At 43.5% G+C, this 21,020-nt stretch overlaps 2 protein-coding genes across 11 annotated transcripts in view; both read right to left on the minus strand.

Moving 5' to 3' along the window:
• clic4 (CLIC family member 4) overlaps positions 1-2,601 on the minus strand; it is a 28,556-nt gene extending 25,955 nt beyond the window's left edge. Inside the window, exon 1 of the mRNA XM_088931826.1 lies at positions 2,150-2,601. Within this exon, the coding sequence (XP_088787952.1) occupies positions 2,150-2,218 (69 nt within the window). The 5' untranslated portion in view covers positions 2,219-2,601. The remainder of the gene's footprint in view (positions 1-2,149) is intronic.
• Positions 2,602-7,342: 4,741 nt separating this feature from the next.
• Positions 7,343-20,600, minus strand: srrm1 (serine/arginine repetitive matrix 1). 10 transcript variants are annotated; one of them, XM_088932438.1, is made up of 18 exons: positions 20,519-20,600; positions 19,246-19,335; positions 18,618-18,740; positions 16,340-16,510; positions 15,972-16,081; positions 15,447-15,656; positions 15,067-15,282; positions 14,640-14,759; positions 14,029-14,300; positions 13,185-13,265; positions 12,815-12,898; positions 12,463-12,607; positions 12,147-12,188; positions 11,797-11,889; positions 10,824-11,318; positions 10,141-10,330; positions 9,477-9,653; positions 7,343-9,076 (listed from the first exon to the last, which is right to left on the minus strand). In XM_088932438.1, the coding sequence occupies exons 1-18, from the start codon at positions 20,537-20,539 to the stop codon at positions 8,969-8,971; spliced, it is 2,748 nt and encodes a 915-aa protein (XP_088788564.1). In that variant the 5' UTR covers positions 20,540-20,600; the 3' UTR covers positions 7,343-8,968. The 10 variants fall into 10 exon arrangements, with proteins under 10 accessions (XP_088788564.1, XP_088788567.1, XP_088788563.1 ...); XM_088932441.1 differs by having other exon boundaries at positions 7,343-9,069; positions 12,815-12,901; XM_088932437.1 differs by having other exon boundaries at positions 12,815-12,901.
• Positions 20,601-21,020: the final 420 nt, after the last annotated feature.

Below are 21,020 nucleotides of genomic sequence, written 5' to 3' on the forward strand. Positions count from 1 at the left end.
CTTTAATTTGGGGGCTGGCAGCGAGATGAAGTAGAAATCTAAACACCATGCTCAGGAGAAAATGAGTTGCAGAGTTCGGCACTCCAGTGCCTCACAGATGAGGATGTGCATTCATCCCAAAAACCATCCAGATCCTTCTCCTTTCTGTTTTGCTCGTGTTTCACGCTGGGCTGTGCATCAGCCTCACACTCTTCCAAACCCAGCCCAATATTCACCCATTATAAAGCCAAACCAGACTATTTTTAGCACTACTGTATGTGCTACAGTCAGGCATGACTTGGGCACTGCACTGAGCGAGCCGTTCACTCAGACTGAGCTACTGCTTTCACGATGGACAGTGGACAAAAGCCATTGTTACCGCCCTCTCACACACACAAACATTTTCAAAATGCAATAGCCTGGCACATTCTCTCCGACCCTGAATTACACAAAGAGGCATGCCATGGCATCAGACACCGCACAGCAGGTGCTATCGAGGTGCAAAGTATCTCAGCCCCCGCTCCCGAACTTGAACTTCAATTAAAATCTGTTTATCTGCACATTGTTTGTGGCCTTTCACTGATGGCTTTTACAGCAAAGACACAACGAAGAGACACATTACAAAGTCCACGGAAAAGAAAAAGGTATTTTTGCTCAAAGGTAGAGAGGGATCTCCTCAGCATCCTATCAAGGCAGGATGATAACACCGCATAAGCACTCGCTTAACATATGTCAGACCTTTCAGAGTTATCCCAAACGAAATACAAGTCAGTTTTACGCTCTGCTGCTCCTACGCTTTAAGGAAAATTGTTATCTGGACAATAATTTACTGGTGTGATGGGTGAGTATTTTCCAATTTCCTTGACACCGGTTTATCGTGGCTCGCTGGTGTGCTGAGTCTTTCAAGTTCCATACCTCTGCGATCAAACTTGAGAACCTGAACCTGCTTCTGATGAAAGCGCAATTTCATTTGTGAGCAAATGTTAAAGTAATGACCCGACGCACGCAACTCTCAGAGAAACGTTAAAATATGTGATGTGAAACTAATAACCGCGTACGACGATAAAATATTTTGTTCGTTGTAGAGTCTGGTCAAAAGACTAGGTTCAGTTTTAAAAAAAAACGTGGCTCGGAGACTCCAGGAGTTAGCAAAGAAAGTGGCGTTTTTGCCTTTTCTCGAATGTGCCAAGCAAAGATCGCCTTCTTCTGAGAGAGGGGGGAGGGTATCCTGTTATTCTTTCTCGGTTTCAAAGTTTTCTAACACAAAGGAACTTCTTCTCCCTACTCCAATCACCAGGTGAAACCCTGGACCAGAAATTAGATGGATTTTTTTTTAATAAAGCACATTTCCGTTTTTGGTATGTAGGCCAAAGAAAGTTGAAAACTGCTTACGTTTGAGATCGTTAATCATTCGTTATACCAGACGCCATACAACGGTTTTGCCAAATACAGTAGTTGCTTAAATATAACGTTATTTATACAGACAGCGTACTGTAGCTTAGTGTTGGAAAAGAAGTACAGACTGTTGCGCCTAGGCGTCAAAGGTATGTTGCATTTAAGCTAATACAACAATTATGAATGCAGTCTCTATTTGCCCGTTTTCTCCGTGCGTATAAAAAGCAGATAACTCATCGCATACGCCCATGTGTATTGTGGCTGAAAACCTTCCTATACACGGCAGCCCGAAGTGCTTCTGGAGAAATCTGGACATTTTACCTGCTCTTAGCAGTCTTTCTACACAAAAAACCATTATGCATGCTTTAGGCGTTGGCAAGATCAAGCAGAGGAAAAACGTGCAATGTGGACTGTGCAAACTAACGGTCCTTATTTTAGAGCGTAAACGCCAGAAATGTAAATGAAATAAAAGTATCGGTTAGGCAACACAATGCCACCTCCCTACTGTGAACAATCCGAACTTTCAAAGAATAGAAGCATTGTGTCGTTTTATCTCGGTTTTTCGTACTCGGACCCAGCTAGCTTATACGGGGAAAAATGTCCATATGCCGTTTTTACACGTTTTTATTCATTTCAAAACGTACTTAAAACGCCCAGAGTTTATTTGCTGGAGAGCACGGCTGTTTAAACGGGAGGGAATAAAACCGAATAAGACGGGAGGGAGCCAAAAACAAAGAAGTTTTACATGGTCCCGCATCACTCCGGCTTCACTTACCTTTACAAAGAGCTCGATAACCGGCTCGTTATCCCCCTTCACTCCGTTTTGGGGTACCGATAGCGACATAGCGGACCGCGGTTCAAAAGCTCTTCCAACAGTCCACAGAAATTACTTTTTTTTTTGACGCAGTCTTCTCACTTTTTTTTTTTCTGTCCCCCCTCCTCCTCCGTTCTCCTTTTTTTTTTCTTCCTTTCAGCCCAGCGGTCAGTAGCCGTGTATTTTTTTGTCCCCCCTCCCCAAACCAATAACGTCGCCAAGAACTGCGGTGAGACTGAGCCGCGCCGAGTCTGGCCGGAGAGAGCGCACGGCGGACAGCCCGGGACTGGAAACACCTCAAGATGCTCTTGCAGTCGCCTCGCCTCGCACTGCGCCCCCGGCTCACCGGAAACCCCTCGCTACAAAACTATTGCAGAAAAGAAGAGAACACCCCCCCACACACACACACAACTGGGGGAGAAAAGGCAACGGGAATATTTAAAGCTGTGATGTCACACACACATGGCGCAGACGAAGTGGGTGGGTCTATCCAGCAGGAGAAGGGATGGCGCTTGGAATTTGGGGAGTCTTAGCAGAAGAGAAGTATCCGGACTGGCCCAACATCTGCAAGGCTGAAGCTGGGTTTGTTTCTTTTGTTTATTTTCCTCCTCTTTGGAAGTTGAGTTGGAAATGCATGACCTAATGTCTGCTCTTTTTTAAAAAAAATTACGCTCATTAAATTATTGTTTATTCTGGAGTAAAGACACCGTTTACTGTTCACCGCCCATAATATCTTACTGTTTGGTTTTCTTATCGCTTGGAAATGCTGTACTTGTAAAAGTTAAAGCCACGGCACTTGTTTAAAACGCCACACCTACGTGTGTATACAGTATATTTACAGTGTATATATATATATCTTTTTCACTCTGGGCAAGAGCGGTTTTCATCACGCTCTAGCATGATGACTAGCATCTGACTTGATGTAACAAACTGACATTAAATAACAAGGGCTTGGAGAGCCAGCTTTCTAGTGTGATCACGGTTTTTTAGCTCATGGAGGCTGAGACAAAGGAAATCCTTTTTAAAAATGAAAATAGAAGTGTGGAACTAGTGTTTAAAATAAGACTTAAAATCTTTGCTTTCTAATCTATAAAAAAAACTGGATGATCTTATCTAAAAGTAAACACAGTATCACAGTATAAAGCATTACAAGAGAACTATAATGTGATTAACAACAGAATCCACAATAAGGCATATTAAATCGTGCCTCGTCTCAGGAAAAAAAGTCTTGTAATTGTGAAACTAAGACTAAATTTATGTGGATGTGAAACTTCAAACTTAAAAACGGGTGGCCCTTTTCATAACGTGAGTTGCGTTTTTACTATTGCATCTTAGAGACATCAGTTTTTTTTTAATTTCTAGTTTTTCAGTGCTCAAAGGAGAGACCGGAGGAGGAGGCTGGGATGGCCACTGTCTGAAACTCAGAAGGAAAGCACTGGTGTTGTCGCACCGAAGGACTGGTTGAGAAAATACTGCGGAAGGGAAAAAGATTACCTTAAGTCAAGGGGTGACGCTTGAAATGGAAAGTGATGCTTTTTTTATTTTGTGCAAGCCCTGGGGAGTTATGCATCTTTTAAGAGGCTTCAAGCTCCATTAAATCGCATTTGCAAGCCTGCCGAATCAGGGCATTGCTTCTTTTCCCTGCAAAGTCATCATGGCATTGATCTATTAGCTACAGAAAAGCAGGGAATGCAACACAAGGAGAGGGAGTAGGCCCTCGACTGCAGGCAGGCAGCTGGAGGAAGTCCCCAAGGCCTTGTTATTTTCCCCGATCTTCACAGAAACCACACTATGCAGCTATTTCTGCCACTCATTTCAACAACAATCAATTTTGTGTTTCAGGCAGGTGTGTAAACAGTTAATTCCTAGGTATCTTTGTTTTCTTGGAGCAACAGAGGGAGGGGGGGGGGGGAATCCACCTTGTTAGTAAGACTACAAATTCATATTTAACCTTAGCGTTTTAGGCTAGAATGTAAATGTCAAAGAAACCACGTTAGCTGGATAAAACTGCAGAGCTCACTGCAGACTTCCTGATGTGCTGACATACAAATTGACGAGCATACCCATGATCAAGACATGCCTGGGATGTGATGTGATATGTGTCTAATATGCTAAAAATGAAAATATGAAATCAAAATCACCCTGAATTATTTGTATTAGTACACCCTTAAAAGAAGTGTACTGTGCTATGCTCCTTTAATGCTATACAGCAGTAGCAATAGAGAGCTGTTTACAGACCGTAATACTTTATTTGAAAAAGATAAAGTATATAAAGATAACTAAAATTTTGAGCAAACAGTCCAGGATCTTAATGTTTCAGGGTACATCTCACCTAGATACTAAAAGGTTTAATAAATGCGTTTTCTCAGTCCCCTAGAACAAAGGATATCGGGCAAGTTATTTTCTATAAAGACATTAAAAACAGCTCAATACAATACAGAAAAATCTGGTTTGTAGACGGGCTTGTGGCTTTAAATTGTCCTTCTCTGTGGCTTATCTGTGTTCTGCAGGAACACTCTGACCAATAACGAGAGGTCAGGAGAGGAAGCAGACACAAGGTTTTTAGACAAACACAGGAGGAGAATAAAAACAGATGATTTTTTACCCATCCAGTCAACAAGGAGTAATCGCAGCCTTGCCTATTGTGACAGATGTGAGATGTAATGAGAAATAACCTACTATACAAGAGATTGCCAGGGCACGTTTCCTTGCCACTCCAATTCCTTCTCAACAAATTCAAGATTTAAATATGAAGTAATAAAAGTATTAAATGATTTCACAACACGGAGAAATTGTTTTTGCAATTTACACTTAAAAGGTTACACCTCTTTTGCCAGGGCTGCATCGTACGAATTCTAACTCGGTCATTTAGTGTACCTGGATGGGAGACCTACTGGGAAAAACTAAGGTTGCTGCTGGAAGGGGTGTTAGTGGGGCCAGCAGGGGGGCGCTCACCCTGCGGTCCATATGGGTCCTTATGCCCCAATATAATGACAGGGACACTATACTGTAAACAGGCACCATCCTTCGGATGAGACGTAAAACCGAGGTCCTGACTCTGTGGTAATTAAAAATCCCAGGGCGTTTCTCGAAAAGAGTAGGGGTGTAACCCCGTCATCCTGGCCAAATTTCCCGTTGGCCCTTACCAATCACGGGCTCCTTATAATCCCCATCTATGAATTGGCTTCATTACTCTGCTCTCCTCCCCACTGAGAGCTGATGTGTGGTGAGCTTTCTGGCGCACTATGGCTGCTGTCGCATCATCCAAGTGGATGCTGCACATTGGTGGTGGTGGAGGGGATCCCCTTTACCTGTAAAGCGCTTTGAGTGTCCAGAAAAGCGCTATATAAGTGTAAGCAATTAATTATTGCAGATCACACCGATCATTTGTCAAAATCAGATTTCCTTCTGACGAGTCCCCTGGTTCAATCAAAAGCCACTCTTAGTCCTTCCCTAACACCCAGCTGCAAATATAAATGGCCCTTGCCTGAATATGCATCTCTGATTTGTGTTCAGTGTTAAAAAAATTACAAGAGGCAAATCTGTAGAGCATCTGGCCACACAGCTTCTTATAATGCATTTGGCAACTGAATAATCAAAACCCAAAAGATTAACAAAGGTGGCTCATAAATACCAACACGCTGGAGTTGCTCTCTATCTATAGCCTTGACTGGCTGCCTAGAGCACATCTACGCAGGAGATAACGGTAATTTGGAGGACATCTCCCCCCCTTTTAACATGCCACTTATTTGAAGAATGTGACAAGTATTGTACAGATGTACGTTCTCGACGTTTTGACTTGGAAGAAATCTAAATATCCACACAAAGGGGGAAAAACAATGCTAGAACCTGTGTAGTCAGCTCCCGCAAAAAGAAAATGACTATCTTGGAAAACATTTCTCAAATTTGTCTTGCAAAGGACAATGACTGGTGTCGTCAATCAAATCACTTTCAGTGCTTCAAATCTTTTTAAGCTGTTATTGTTGCTATTGCTCTTCTGAGTCAAAATTCGATGTGCCCACCCGAGTTAAGGGACACAAGCTTAAACCGTAATGTGGAGTGTAATTATCAAGTTTCCTTCAAATCAAGACTAATGCTTTTACAGAATATACATCAATCTAGAAGGGCTATACAAAACCTGGAATTTTGTAACATCAAGGTTTATTCTTCCTGAACTTTCAACAAACACTGTACATTTGAAAAGTTGGTAATTGTTAGGAAAGGTTCATTTTCAACATGCTGACCAACATCATATAAAAATACATCGTGTCACAATGGCCCTAAAGATCCACTTTTTCCATACTGCTAAAATAAAAAAAACTGTTAAAGCCATTTCAGTTACATCATATGTAGCTCTAGTTCCTTTCGATGTATAAATCTAAATTTGACAAATTACGCTTTTTGCATCTCCTCCAAGAGATTACGTTTTTCCTGTTTTTAATAGGTAAACTTAACTAGGATTTATTTCCACCCTTGTGTATTATAAACCAGAAGCCATGCAAGATTTAAGGTTTTTAGCAATACAGCGTGTGTTCACAGGCATAAACATGGAAAAGGAACAGCAAGCTTTGAAGACCTGAAAATTGAACACTAAATCCAAGAGGATTTGTAAATCAGAGAATAAACATACTGCTATTTAATAATCATCCTTTTAACACTTAAATACAAATACTCTGGGTATTTAGGATTCACATTGCAGCTTTAAAATGTTTACCTTCATGTTTTTCAACAGCAAAAACTCAGGCTTGCTCTGGTCAAACAAAAATATCCAACAATGCACTATTCATTCAGAGGCACAGAAAAGTCACGTTAGGAGTCCTAAAAAATGGTGACATTCCTGCAATCTATGCTAGTGAAGTTGCAAAAGAGTTTGTAAAGGATGCATAAACACCAGTTCTTAACGACACCTGCAAACAATGATTCGTATATAATTAAATCTAATAGTTGGCATAACAAAATATGACAGCCATAACTACTGCTATGTCTCATGCATGAAGGAAAGCTTTAGGTATATACCACTGTAAAACGGGGTCAAAAATCAACATCCCTATAATACTAAATATTTAATTCATTCGGGGAACCCACATAGCAATTCCATTTGATTTCTCATATATAAGTGCTATATAGGTGTATGCAAAAGATCAAAATCGAAGCTTTTCACCGAAAACATTTATTGACCTCGAACAGTGCGGTCCATTTACCAAAAATATCAAGAGATCTTATTTATTTATAACAATGTATTTTTTTAAAAAAATCGACACTGGTCACTTTTAATCCACCTGCTTACTTATCCTGCTCCTGGTACATACACTATTACAAAACAGTATTCCTGTTAAACTGCAGAGCTCAAGAAATCCCTGTCCCCAGAACTATTTGAGAAACTCAAGATGTCTGAATCCATTTTACTGCAAATATTTCTTTGCTATAAGAAAAATGTTTAATGAAAAAAGATAACGTAAACTTGACTACTCTCTCACTGGGGATAACCATTTATTATACCTGTTTAACGTATATTATATGCAATTGTGCAAATGCGCCCTCTGTTGGGAGAGGTTTTATGGACAATCCACACAGGTAGCCAATTTCTTAGAATTGCATTGTTAATCAAGACCACAAGATTCCAATTTAAAAAACAATTTTTTCAGGGATGTAAAATGCATGAAAAACTGTTCTCCAATTATTGCATGTAGAAGTTAGCCACACATGTTTATATGAACTCCCATATCTATTAATTTTACGATATACAACAAAGGAATTAGGTTCTTCAAGGTTCTATGACAAAACATTTTAATGACTTCACAGTGAAAGGTTGTTTCAAGCTTGAAGAATCAATCATACTTGTGTATAATCCTCAAGAGACTTTCACCAGTCCATTGACAACTTAAAAAAAAATCCATTCACACCACAATGTTGATATAAAAAAAGTAATTTCAAAAGGATGACAAGAGCAGTATATTTAAATACAGGTCCAATGAACTCCCACAGGCAAAAAGTTTGAAAATAAATGTGGATGTTGGAACAACCACATCAACTAAAGCCTAACATCCATCATTGAGCTATTCAGTTTTTACCAGAGGCAGTATACAAAGTAAAATTCTCCTTTGACTAAAGCCTTTAGCAAAACAATCATAAAAAGCAAATCCAGTGTTTTTTCCTTTAGTTTCCGACCAATGCATTTTGCGTACACCATCCCCCCCCCAGTATGCAATCCACAATCATGACATGGAATTTAAAAAAAACACTACAATTAAGGAGCCAAAAAATAAATGAAGGAAAAATAAAAGCAGCACTTAACTGGAAATGTATAGCACTGCAGGAGTGCAATTTAATATTTCAAATTAGTTTTACAGAGAAGACACACCTTTTAACTATGGCTGGGTTGTTCCTTGTCTGATCCATGCAAATCAAAAGGGGTTTTAGGTCATTTTCAGTGCTTTACTGCCTACACACAGAATTAAACTCGTTCCTCTAACTGGGAAGCGGGCAATGTGTAATTTTTCCGCACTTAAAGCCAATTTCAGGACAACTCCTCGTGGATTAGGGTCATGGATTAACAGGCTTGAGTCTCCGTTTGCTTGGCAAAACCAGGAGCAGAGGGGGGTGCCAGGTAAACGTTTGGCCACTTCTCTTACATGAAAACCTCATTCTATTTTCTGTACAAAAAGAACTCTGTAGATAAGGGGAATAAACAACAAACTGTACGTTCTAAAGCTCAACCATGTGAACAAGACCAAATTAAAAAAAACAAATATGCCGAGACATTCAGAGCATTCCGCATCTTCAAGAATCTGAGGGGGACATCTGAGCCTTCCGCATGGACCGCAGGGCCTTCTCTCGCAGGTGCTTCTCTAAGTCATCAAGGTTGTCTTCTGCTTCACTGTCTGAATCCTTAAAAAAACACCGTAGTGATTACATTAAAAAGACAGGGCGTCTACTACACCAAAGGATCTGAAGTCAAACGGTCCGTTTCTATCATCTCCCAGCTTCCAAACGAACATTTTGGAGACTTGTTCTACCAATTCTTTATTTTTCACGTCAAGCCGCTGAATCCTTTTATGAAAATGCATACGCAAACCAGTGTAATGAAGCACCTGAACATGTACGGTATGAAGTTTTAAGACATTTTTGCCAAAGGACGACGAAATGCTTTCAGCGTACCGATTTAAAAAACTGGCACTGAGCAAGTTATTCTGTTTCCGATTCCTAAAGTTGGGCATGTATAGCCAGACCAAGTTTTATAGCCAATCCCACCCTCCTTCTCGGTCATTTCTTCCCAAAGACACCTCACCTTCTTGGGATCCGAGTCAGGATGGGCTTCTGGGACTGCAGCGTCCGGGCCGGCAGCCGCCACCATGGCTGCCTTCTCCTTCTTGTGTTTCTTGTGCTTCTTGTGCTTTTTGTCCTTCTTGTGTTTCTTGTCCTTCTTCTTCTTCTTTTTCTTGCCACCGGCTTCTTGATCAGAGTTCTGGAGAAAACGAATGGAGGAATAAGTGGACGTGTTGAACTCCCTCAAGGCGAGAAATCAGATCGGGTTTTTCCCAAAATCCATACGGCTTAATACGTCCGATACATCACAACATCTACTGAGTTTAGGAAAAGTGCCACACAGATTACCTTTCCAACTGAACCTGTAAAATCTCTGTTGTGGACCTGAATTTAATTAACGTTTTGGTTAGAATATGAGCTATCTCCCATGAGCCTCAATAAAATTAGGTACATAACCCCAATAGTGGTCAGAAAACCTATTTTGCAGACCAATTAAAGTAGAAGACTGCACTGTAAACCACACATTTCTATTTCCTGAAGGGGGAGGGGGCATTTGTCTGTCATTTGAAACATTTAATCATCCACTTCAGTGTATTATCATGTTCAGTGTACTTTAGGCACTGCCAGATCCGAAGGGTTGTTAAACCACAGAAACTACAAAAAAAAACAAAAAAAGATGCCTGTACCTTTGCAGGAGATGGACTTGGTGAGGCGCTATTGGCTTTTTTAACCGCTGGGGGAGGGGACCCGCTGGCTGACCGAGATGGAGAAGGGGAAGCAGAGGGAGCTAGTGGGCGCTTTTTGGCAGCTGGTTCTGGAGACCGGGACACGGATCTGGTGGGCATCCTCCTCACAGGCAGGGGGCTTGGCGATGCCCTTGGAGAAAAAGGGAAAAAGACACACAATGAAAAGCAAAGCCAAAAATCCACACCCTACAGAAATAAGCAAGGCTCAGCCTCGGACACGTATTCAAGTAATTTACAAAAGTACGCATCTTATCGCAAAGCCTACAAGACAACCAACTCCATTAAACTCCCTTACTGCACAAAGAAGGCTCTCTACATATTGTAGTAGTTCAGGTGGGGAGCTGCATCAACATGTTCCTTTGTAGCCTACACAAGTAAAGGTTTATTCCCTGCTGAAAACAGAAAAAAGAAAACAACGTTTTGGGCGTGGAGCCTTCTTAAGGTGTGTCAACAGAAGGAGGCTCCACGGCCGAAACGTTTTCTTTCTTCTCTTTTCAGCATGGAATAAACCTATTACTTTTTTCTCTACATATTGGACTAAAGGAAAATAACTGAAATGATTTAAGCTGAAAGACACCGTTTTCTAACTGGACAAGACCATTTACGCAACACGAGAAAATTACTTCTTTGTCTTCTTCGGTTCTGGCGTTCGAGACACCCTCCGTATGGGCCTGTTAGTCGGAGAGGGAGACTGCTGCCGCCTCACAGGCGGGGGAGGTGGAGAGCCGGAGGGGACGCGGCGCGGGGGGGGGCTCGGAGACCCCCGCAGCGCTCGGCCCCGGCCCGCGGGCGAGGGCGACAGGCGCTTGCTGTGGACAGGAGGGGAGCGAGCGTCTCGGTTTGGCCGGCCCGCTGGGGGGGGGCTCCTCCTGTGTCGGGGAGGAGAGGCAGGCGGGGTGCGCCTCTTCGGCAGCGGGGAGCTCCTGCGCTTAGGAGGGGGCGACCTGGAGGGTCTCCGTTTGGGTGCCGGGGAAGGAGAAGTGCGACGTTTGGGGGGAAGGGGCGATGCGGACCCTCTTCGCTTTGGTGGGAGCGGAGATGGAGAGTAGCGGCGCTGAATTGGGGGAGAGTACCGCCTGGGAGAGGGGGAGCGCCTGCGAGGTGGAGGAGTCGGGGACCTGGAAAATGACCATAAAACAAATCGCATCAACCACACGGAACAGTGAACTGCCAGGCAAGCGGAGATTGACAAGTTAGTGAGGTGTAATAACACCGATACCTATCACAACATTTTTACAATAGAGATGATTCACCTTAAAACTAGAAAAATGACACCAATAGTTGATGTTTTGCAAAGTATCGCACAGCAATCTGTGGCCTTACCATGTAAATAAAAAGCCAGTAAAAAGTAGTAAAAAAAAACAGTTGTACTCGCAAATCCACATACTGTTCTTTTGCAGTGCAACTGAAGAGCTATGTTTTTTCCTACATGAGCAGCTGATTTCACAATTAACGCCGACTTTGAAATAAGAGACAATGACAAACATTTTTATATTTTATCAAATATAAAAAAATCAAAAACAGCAGGCCCTTAAGCTTATCCACAGGGGACCCCAGAGAGGTTCTCAGACAAACACGAATGCCAGAAACACCTGCCTTCGTCTGGGTGGAGGGGATGGAGATCTGCGGCGCCTCGGCGGGGAAGGAGATCGGTGGCGTCTTCCTGGGGGAGAGGGGCTTCTCCTGCGCCTGGAAAGCAATCGCCCATCGTTCAACAGGTCAGTGACCGAAGACACCCACCGACGCATCTCGCAGCGCAACATTTTCTTCCTGGTGCAATCGGATGGAGTCTAAATACACCTTTTCGTAAACCGCTACTCAAATGCAACACAGAATAAGGAGGTGCGGCGGAGCAAGTCATTTACTGGGCTCGCGTCGAGGAAAGCCTAGCCTAGCGCGCAAGGCTGCTGCTAATCAGAGAAACAGCATACTATATTCTAACCAACCTTTTAGCCACTGGTGACTGCCACCTCTTTCCAAGCGGCATCCTGGCAGCAAGAAAGAACAGAAACCAGCCATCACCACTAAAGATTTAACAAAGACACCGCAGTGGGGGGAAAGGTAAAGGTTCCTTTTCAGGTTTGAGACTCTAACCCCACACCGTCCTCAGCACCAGCGAGAAAGGCTGGACGAAGCCTTGGACAAACGACTCGACACTAGGCTTCTGCGTGCCCATACGCGTTTTCTTTTAACGTGTGGCACACAGAGGACTTCCGACATTCCCCCGCACGAAGACGGCACAGAGCCTTCAACGCCGCTCACCTCGGAGACGCCTCCCTGTGCCGTCTCCTGGGCGACGGGGAGGCGCTGCGGGAGGCCGAGCGGGGGCGCCTCCTCTTGATCTCTCCGTTCCGCGCCCCCGTCTTTTTGGGGCCTTCGTCTTCAGAGGAAGAGGAGGAGCCCGTCTCTGCAAAGACCAAATTTAAAGGGGGGGGGGGGGGGGGAGGCAACGGTAAACCAAAAAGAAAACTGCCAATGGGACATTATGGGTTAAAAAAAAGCACAAGATGTTCGTAAAAGAAAAAAAAAACTGACAAACACTGCAAGCACACTACCAATGTACTACTGCAAAACGTTAGCGCATGAAAATAACATTTAAAGAAAAACAAGTAACCTGATGAAGACTGCTGATTCTGTCTGCGATACTGACGTCTCTGCTGCACAGAATCTGCTGTAGCCCCCTTCCCACCTTTATCATCTTCTGTAACAGAGGAATGTCCTTCAGTACTCAGTATAAATCTTACTTTACATAGAGCACATCTATTCCACACTAGTGCTACAATGCTTTCAGAGATTTAATGTTCGAATTTCACTTCATACTTAAAGCCAATGAGAAGCAAAAAAATTTAACATGGAACTGCTGAAACTGAAATAAACGATGGGGAACAGGCCACAATCAGCAGAAACCAGCAATTATTTTAATACAAAGCCCACGACCTGAATTTATTTGTGATCAACAACAGTAAAAAAAAAAACAAACAAACCTGATTCCGAAGGCTCTGATCTTCTTGGCTTTGGGGCTGGTGATGGCGATTCAACCTTTGTACCAGGTTTACGTTTTCCAGCTTTTAAAAAAAGCAAGAGAGCGATTAATTTTAAAAATACTTTCACTGTAGTTTTTCCAGCAAGCACGGAATTTATCAGCACTCTGAACACTATTGCCTGCTACACAATGTAATTTTTTCTACCCATCAGAAAACCAGTTCAATTCTGTTAGTCCTAATTCAGCTAGGGCTAAATGAGAAAGATTTCTAGCACAGACGTGAACTTAATCCCCCCCAGAAGGTGCATTTTTCACCAGTCCTTTTTGAGGTTTCTGAAGATTGGATCTTATAAAAGTTAACCTGAGAGGAACTGAGGATATTTTCTATAGGTCAGAGGGAAGCAGAGCTCACAAAAACAGAAGCCATGGATGTCACTCAGTGGTTCTTGCAATGCAATACATGTCTTACTTTCTTCTGCCCCTGTGCAAGGATATCAACTTTCCACATCAACAGAGGAAATTGAGTCCAAGAGCCTCGTTCACCATGTGTTCTTATGCCACAAGGGATGACCTATCCAATTCTAAGTCCACAGAGAAGGTGCACCTTATCGCTTAATAACCTGTTCCTTAAAAAAACGCCTCGAGTCTGGAAGCAGAAAATAGAAGCCTCTTGTATTTTGGAGGCAAATGTGGAGACCAAATAGGAAACAATTGCGGTTTTCCTACAGATTCTTCTTGTCACCCCAGTCAAGCTATTTAAAGAAAGGAAAATGTCTGGAGGATGACAGAAGAAACGAAGCCGCAGACCACCTCATCGGGAGCTCGTGCGAGTCCCCCTGCGTTACCTGAGGCTCTGGAAGGCGAAGGGGAGCCGCGACCCTTCCTGGCCCGGCCCGACTGCAGCGGCGACGGGGACCGGCGGCTCTTGGGAGGCGAGCTGGCCGCTGGGGGCGTCCTGACCCTCCTCCTCGCCGGGCTGGTCGACGGGGACCCGCGGCGGGGTTTGCGGGGCGGCGTGTTGGAGACGCGCTTCACGGCCTTCTTTTGCGGGGACCGCGAGCGCGACGATGAGGACGACGAGCTGCTCCCGGAAGATGAGGGGGAGGGAGAGCGTCGCCTGCAAGCAAGCCGAAAAACGTGACTATGGAAACATTCTTCCTTCTTCACATTTTCTCAAACGGAAAGACAAGACCCACCGGGGAAGCTGTACAAATACTTGTATCATTTGGCAAAACAAAGCTCTAACATGAAACTAATTTTGGAAGGATTCATCTGTAATATACTGTAAACTGTGATGTCTAAGAAATATTTAGCTTGATTGTGAAATAACTTGTGGGCAGCAAAAGAAAAAAAAACTTGTTTTGAAGATTCAAAACATTTAGATTTTTCCTGATTACAGTAAGAGAGGTCCCAGACAAACGCATCCTAAGGCAGAAGTAAGAAAAATCACACGCACCTCCTGACGGGGGATCTGCTTCTCCTGTGACGTGGAGGTGGAGGGGGACGTCTGGGAGGGCTCCTCCTGCGAGGCGAGGGGCGTCTCCTTGGACTCGGCCTCCTCCTTGGAGAGTAGGATCTAAATCGAGACAGACAGACTCTGTTTAGCTTTAAGGAATGAGTCTGACATTATAAAGAAAGAAGTCATCCATACTGTATCTATGCCAAAGGGACAAACACCACGGGGAAGGGCAGAGTGCAACTCATGTAACTGTCTCACCAGTTTCAGGAGCACAATATGACAGCCTGTACGAACAAATATCAACCACTCGAGTACGGGGCGATTAAATCAAAAGCGCACAATTTCAGGACCGACCTAGTCGGGAAGGTGCACTGGCGATGAAGTGGCGAGAAGGCGGCAAGCGAGAGGATTAAAGGACGCTGACCTGGAGCGGGATCTGGGCCGCCTCCGAGAGCGGGAGTGCGAGCGGGAGCGCGACCGGGATTTCGAGCGGGAGCGCGACCGGTGCCGGTTCCTGTCCCGCCTGCCGTCCTTGTCCTTTTCTTTCGGCTTCGGCTTCTCCTCTTTCTTCGATGGCTTCTCGGGAGAAGCTTCCTTCGTCTCCGCCGCCGAGTCCGGCTTGACATCCTTTACAACGTCACTAAAAACGGGCCAAGAGCGAAGGCTGGTCTCATTCAGGCTGACAAAGACTACTGAGCCAAAAGCGCGACCGAAATAAACTAGTAAAGCATTCAATTCCGAAATACCAGGAGCCGCCGGCAGTCAACAGCACGAAACACAGGAACACAAGAAGTCAGATAGTACCTTGTCGATGACGCTTCCTGTACAAGCAGGTCCTTCTTCACCGCCTCGGACTGATCGGGCTCGGGCAGCTGCGGCTCCGGCTTTCGGAGCAGCCGCAGCGGCGAGCTGCTGGGGCTCTTCGTCCTGCGCCGAGGGGACCGCGAGTGGCTCCGCTTCCGGTCGCGCTTCGCCGGGGAGCGCCGCCGGGGGGAAGCGGACCGCGATTTCCTCCTGCGGTCAAATCAAACAGTCTCTACAGCACACCTGCAAAGAGCGCCCTTTCCCCTTTCCCCCATTTCAGCGCAAAGCGTCTTACACGACGCACGTGGAAGCATCAAAGGATTCTGAGTTTGTGAAACTGGCTTTTGCAACTGTTCAGGAGTAAATTAATAGTAATATAAAAGCTACTAAAACATATGATTAAGGACAAAAACCTAAAAACGGGATAAAATTCCAGGCTGGAGTGCTTGAAAAGTATAACTCTGCCACAGTGGAAGAATTCAAGCCCATTCAAATACTCATATCCATGTGAACTGCTCCGCATACCTTCGTGGGCTTTTGGATCTGTCCCTTTCTCTGTTCTCTTTGTCCTCCTTTTCCTTCTTCTCCTTTTCCTCATCCTGTTTCTTCAGTGACGCCAGCTTTTCTTGTTCAATCTGCAACCGCAAGACAAAATTAGGACTAGGTCTGTACAAAAACTGCGCACACAGCACAAAGTTCGATTGCCTACATTTAAAAGGGTATGTTTTCTCCAAAACTTCAGAGTCCAGTCATAATGTTAGAAATTTAGGGGATGGAAAGGCTCATCTTACTCTACAGCTTTTCGGCTGCCTTTTTATACTTGTAAAAAAATGATGCCTCCAGCAAGAACTAAAGGTTTTAACATGCTTCCATGCATCTGACATGCACTTCACCTGTCTCTGCTTTATCTCCTCTTTCTTCTGCTCCAGGAAGGCAGAGGGTATGCCAGCAATGTTCTCTTGGGCACTCAAAAGCAGGGGCCACAGATCCTTCATGAATTCCCGTGCGTTCTTTCCATTCAGGAACCCAGTCAGGTTAATCTGCATCATTTTACTGTCTGGATTCTGCAACAGATACAAGGTGGGAAAAAAAAAAACAGGGTTGCTGAGCAAGAAAAAAAAAGGTACTGTGGGCTTATTCTTCCTTCTATCTCTTCCTAATCATAGCCTTTCCTATGGTCCCATAACAAGGAAAAAAAATAAAATAAAAGCCAGCCCCATTTTAGCTGTCTAATATCACTCTAACCCTGAAAAGCTGTTATTTTGCTCACCTTCACAGGGAGTCAAGAGTCCATACGGCCTATTAACCCTTTGTTGACTTGAGAACTGTGCTACAGCACCTCTATTGCACTAACTCTTATAAAAAAATAACCAAATTCCCCTTTTTTTAAAGCTAATCTCATTTTGGAAACTCATTTGACATACATTCTGGCTTACTGCTCAGCTGCGTTGACAATACAAGGGCGACTAAACACAATGTCCCTGCATGCAATGGAACATAATAATAATTACAACAAAACCCTGAGCTACACTTTTGCAATTCATCCACAGGATACAAAACTAAAGTATCTGGGATTCTGTCTTCAAAGGGTTAAGTAGCCAAGAGTCTCACAGCTATTCCCTACAATGTCCAGTGAGTTGTTGTTTTTTTTTTCCCCCAAAGTAAAATTCTTGAAAGTCATTCTCGTTCAAGCAACAAGATCCACAGAGCCAAGCGCATCAACGCCACAAAGCAAGTACACAGTCCTGACGTCTTCTCTCCCCACGTGGAACCCTTGGAAATGGAATCGCCAAGTCTCCTGCAGAGAGAGATGTTCCCTTGGCTTGCTTCCGCCTCCCTACTGCAACTCAACCACCTTGAGCTTAATGTTATATCATTTATCTAAATTGCAAAAGACGAACAAGCAATAATGAGTACACAGCCACAAGAGAATTGAATTTTTTTTAAATCACTCTAAAAAAATAAAAATAAATTTCGCTTTTAATTTCAGCAACAGAGAATTACAAGAGAGTTTAGTACAAACCCTATCAAGGCAGTGTTCTGTAACATTGAGCATTTACAAAAGGCAAATACCCTACGTCTGATTTAAAAAATACACTTTGAACCAATGTCAACAATGGGCTTTACATACTGTTTGCATTGACTTTTTTTTTAAAAAAGCTATTCTACCTGGCAAGCAAATCAACAAGTCTTAAGCATACCTCAATATGGACCACAAAAGCAGTGCCTATTTTCACACAAAGTCAAAAGGTCAAACAAAAGGCATATTAACTCAAGATATAGAGGGTCTAGGAGCTAGATCAACTTTAGGCAAATGAACGCCAATGTCTGCATTATCAGTTTGTCTGCATACACGTGAGGAATCATAAATATCACTGCTACTTTTTTTTTAAAAAAAAGACCTTGTCAGCAGGTCTGAATAATCTGACATCAGAAGTGCAGTCAGGCCACTTTCAATGTAGTATTTTTCCTTTCACCAATAAATATAGCAGTATTTCTTTTTACACCATGCACCATGCCCGACAGTGAAGGAGAAAAAAGGGATGGCTGTCTTCGCCATCAGCCGTCATAACTGGAACACAGCAAACCGGAAACAATTCAGGCATACTGCATACAGGTTTTAAAAAGGTATACTGCTACCGTCTATATACATCTAGCCACAGGTAAATGTAGGTGGTTAAGCAGTGTAAGGATCTGTCCAAGTGCTCGTCACTGGAATTGTTGGTCACTTTACACAACTCACCTCCAAACACACACTGCATCATCAAGGGAGTTGGGTCAGAGCGACATTGGACACTCACTCTGCTGTGACCTAATTAGGTGATGGTGCTATACTTCAGACGCAAGGAATAACATCCATATTGGTTCAGGCCTTTTAAATCATAAATCACATCATCATTAGAAAACTGCTGTCAAAGGCACTTTGTTACATATAACAGCAACATTTCTTTCAAATACATATAGCTTCATTTCCTTTCACCTCAGCAGTCAGAACAAAACCTCCTAGGAGCAGTAAATTTATTTTATAAAAAGTCAATTCTCAACTAGAAAAAATACTCTTCTCTAGTCCTCTCACCCACCCACCCGCCTCTTGCACAAAAAAATAAGAACTAGTTCACTGCTTTACAAAACAAGAATCTCAGGAAGAAGAAACTGTTTCGACGGCGTTACCTTTTCCTCCAGCTGGTTGAAAATGAACTCGATGACGACATCGTCCTCGAACCCTAAAATCTCTGTCACTCTTTGAGTTATCCATGGTTTGATGACTTCCAAGTTCACCTTGGTCATATCCACCTGAAAAGAAAACTGACATTTAGCCACACATAGTTCAGGTGGGTAGCTGCGTCAGCATGCGTAGGCTGCAAAGGAACAAGTAACAGGTTTATTCCATGCTGAAAAAAAGAAGAAAGAGAACACAACGTTTCGGCCGTGGAGCCTTCTTCAGGTGTCAGGTGTCAGGCTTCAGGAGCCTTCTTCGGCCTGAAGAAGGCTCCACGGCCGAAACGTTGTGTTCTTTCTTCTTTTTTTCAAGCATGGAATAAACCTATTTAGCCACGCGTCTACAAAACAGTCACCCTACCACAACATCAAAAATAAAACTTAAAAAACATTGGAGGACACATTGTGTCCACAGCCTAAACTGAATCTTATTTTCTGATCAGAACCACAAAAAAATATATAACTGCAATTATATTGCCTTGCCTATTGCAAGTAGACACCCCAGGTGACCAAGGATGATCCTTTGGGTCTCTAAGAATATTTTGAGACGACAATTAATCTGAGGGCGCTGCTCACATACCTTCTTCTCGAGACATTCTGCAAATTTGAGCTGTTTCAAAAGTTTCTTCTGCTTGTTGCTGAAGCGATTGTCTTGCTCCGCACTCGTGCCCTGGTAAGAAAATACAGACAAGACAGGTTTTAGGTTTCAGTACAGGTTCACATGAACAATTTCATCATGAAACCAGTGTGTTATGTAACACCCCGGCTGTAACACTGCTTACAAACAGTATTTAAACAGCAAAAGGTTACAATGAAACCTACAATTCTTCGTAGCAGCCGTATCATTTACTAAACCAGAATATCTGCTGAACTCCTGGAGGGATCTCTGAAAGTTGAAAAGCTCTTCAGGCTGCTGGTAACAGTATAAGACAAGGCACGGAAACGTGAAGTTGGATGCAAGAATGACTAGTGAAGGACGAGCCCAGCTGCATTTTTTAAAAGCTTGAGCTCCCCAAACTCACTGGGTCTCTCAGCATTTTTGCGCACATCGTGAGGCGTGATAGATTTGGTAAGAGCAGCTTTAAAAAATAAAAACCGAGGTTATCACACGACGGAAACTCTCAAGCAATATTCCTCCACATGTGAGCGTGTACTTCGAAGGTGACTTTCTCTCGTCACTTCCCAACACCTAAGTCCCCAAGGAGCTAACAGGCACGGCGAGGCGAAGCCAGAGAAAGTTGTCTTTTCTCCAGAAGACGCAGTAGATGTTGCCGCACAGGTCAAGACGCTTAAATACCCGATCGCGTTTTTTCTTCTCCGTTATAGGCCGCTGAGGGGTTTTTTTTTTCCCAGCACACAAGATTTAAAAAAAAAAAAACTCCTAAACTCAACATTTCTCCGCAGCCACACAAACACAACGTTTGGAGGACCTGGGCATAGTCTATTCAAACAAACCCTTCACCCTGGCTGACTGCTTGTCGACGCAGGCCCTACACGGGCTCTGAAGGTTTTTTTTTTTAAAGATTAACAAGTACAGAAAGAACATCCTTAAAGATGATGTGCGCTTTTATTAATTGCACCCTCAAGACAACACGAGACAATACAGATTCCAATTCATTTTCAACAAATGATTTTGATCCCCGGTTGAATTCACATACAGCCGCCATTTTTATTCTCCCATTGCATGTCGTTGCTCCGGGATGGCGCATGAAGTACACAAGGAAAAAAAAATGCTTCTGAATAAGCCACGCTTTTGGCTCCGGAAACCGAGCCGAGTGGACGCCTAGGTCGCAATAAGCAGAACAATAAACTCGAAATTCCATTTTTTAGCCAAAAAGAAGACATGTACTTACGCGGAAAAAACCCGCGTCCATCTTCTGCCGAAATGTGCAATGTGTCTCTGAAAGAAAAATGCCCACGACTCCCACAGTGCAATGCGGGAAGAAGCCCCCCCCCCCTTCGTGTAGTACCATAAATAACCACCAGGCGGCGTTATTATAATATAACTTTATTGATGCATTTAGATGCATTTACACCTCAGGCTCTGGAGCTCGGCTCTCCGCAGAACTTTTAAACAGCAGGTTCAAGGCGCCTCAACACATTTAACACCGTCGTCTGCAAAACCAAACAAAACTCTCAAGAGTCCAAAATTCCCGGGCAAACCTATCAAGGAGCGCCAATTGTTCTGAAACGTGGCCATCAGCTGTTTTAAAACTGAACGCCTTAACGACTCCATAACACCACCGTTACTGTTATTATTTGACAGATGAAGTTCTTCACTGCAAATATAACTAAAATGTTCCAAAACATGTGATTTTTTTATTTACAAAACTAAATGTCGATATTCCCATGAGT

Source organism: Atractosteus spatula, chromosome 14 (assembly GCF_055471065.1).
Source record: "Atractosteus spatula isolate fAtrSpa1 chromosome 14, fAtrSpa1.hap1, whole genome shotgun sequence".
Lineage (NCBI taxonomy): Eukaryota > Metazoa > Chordata > Actinopteri > Semionotiformes > Lepisosteidae > Atractosteus > Atractosteus spatula.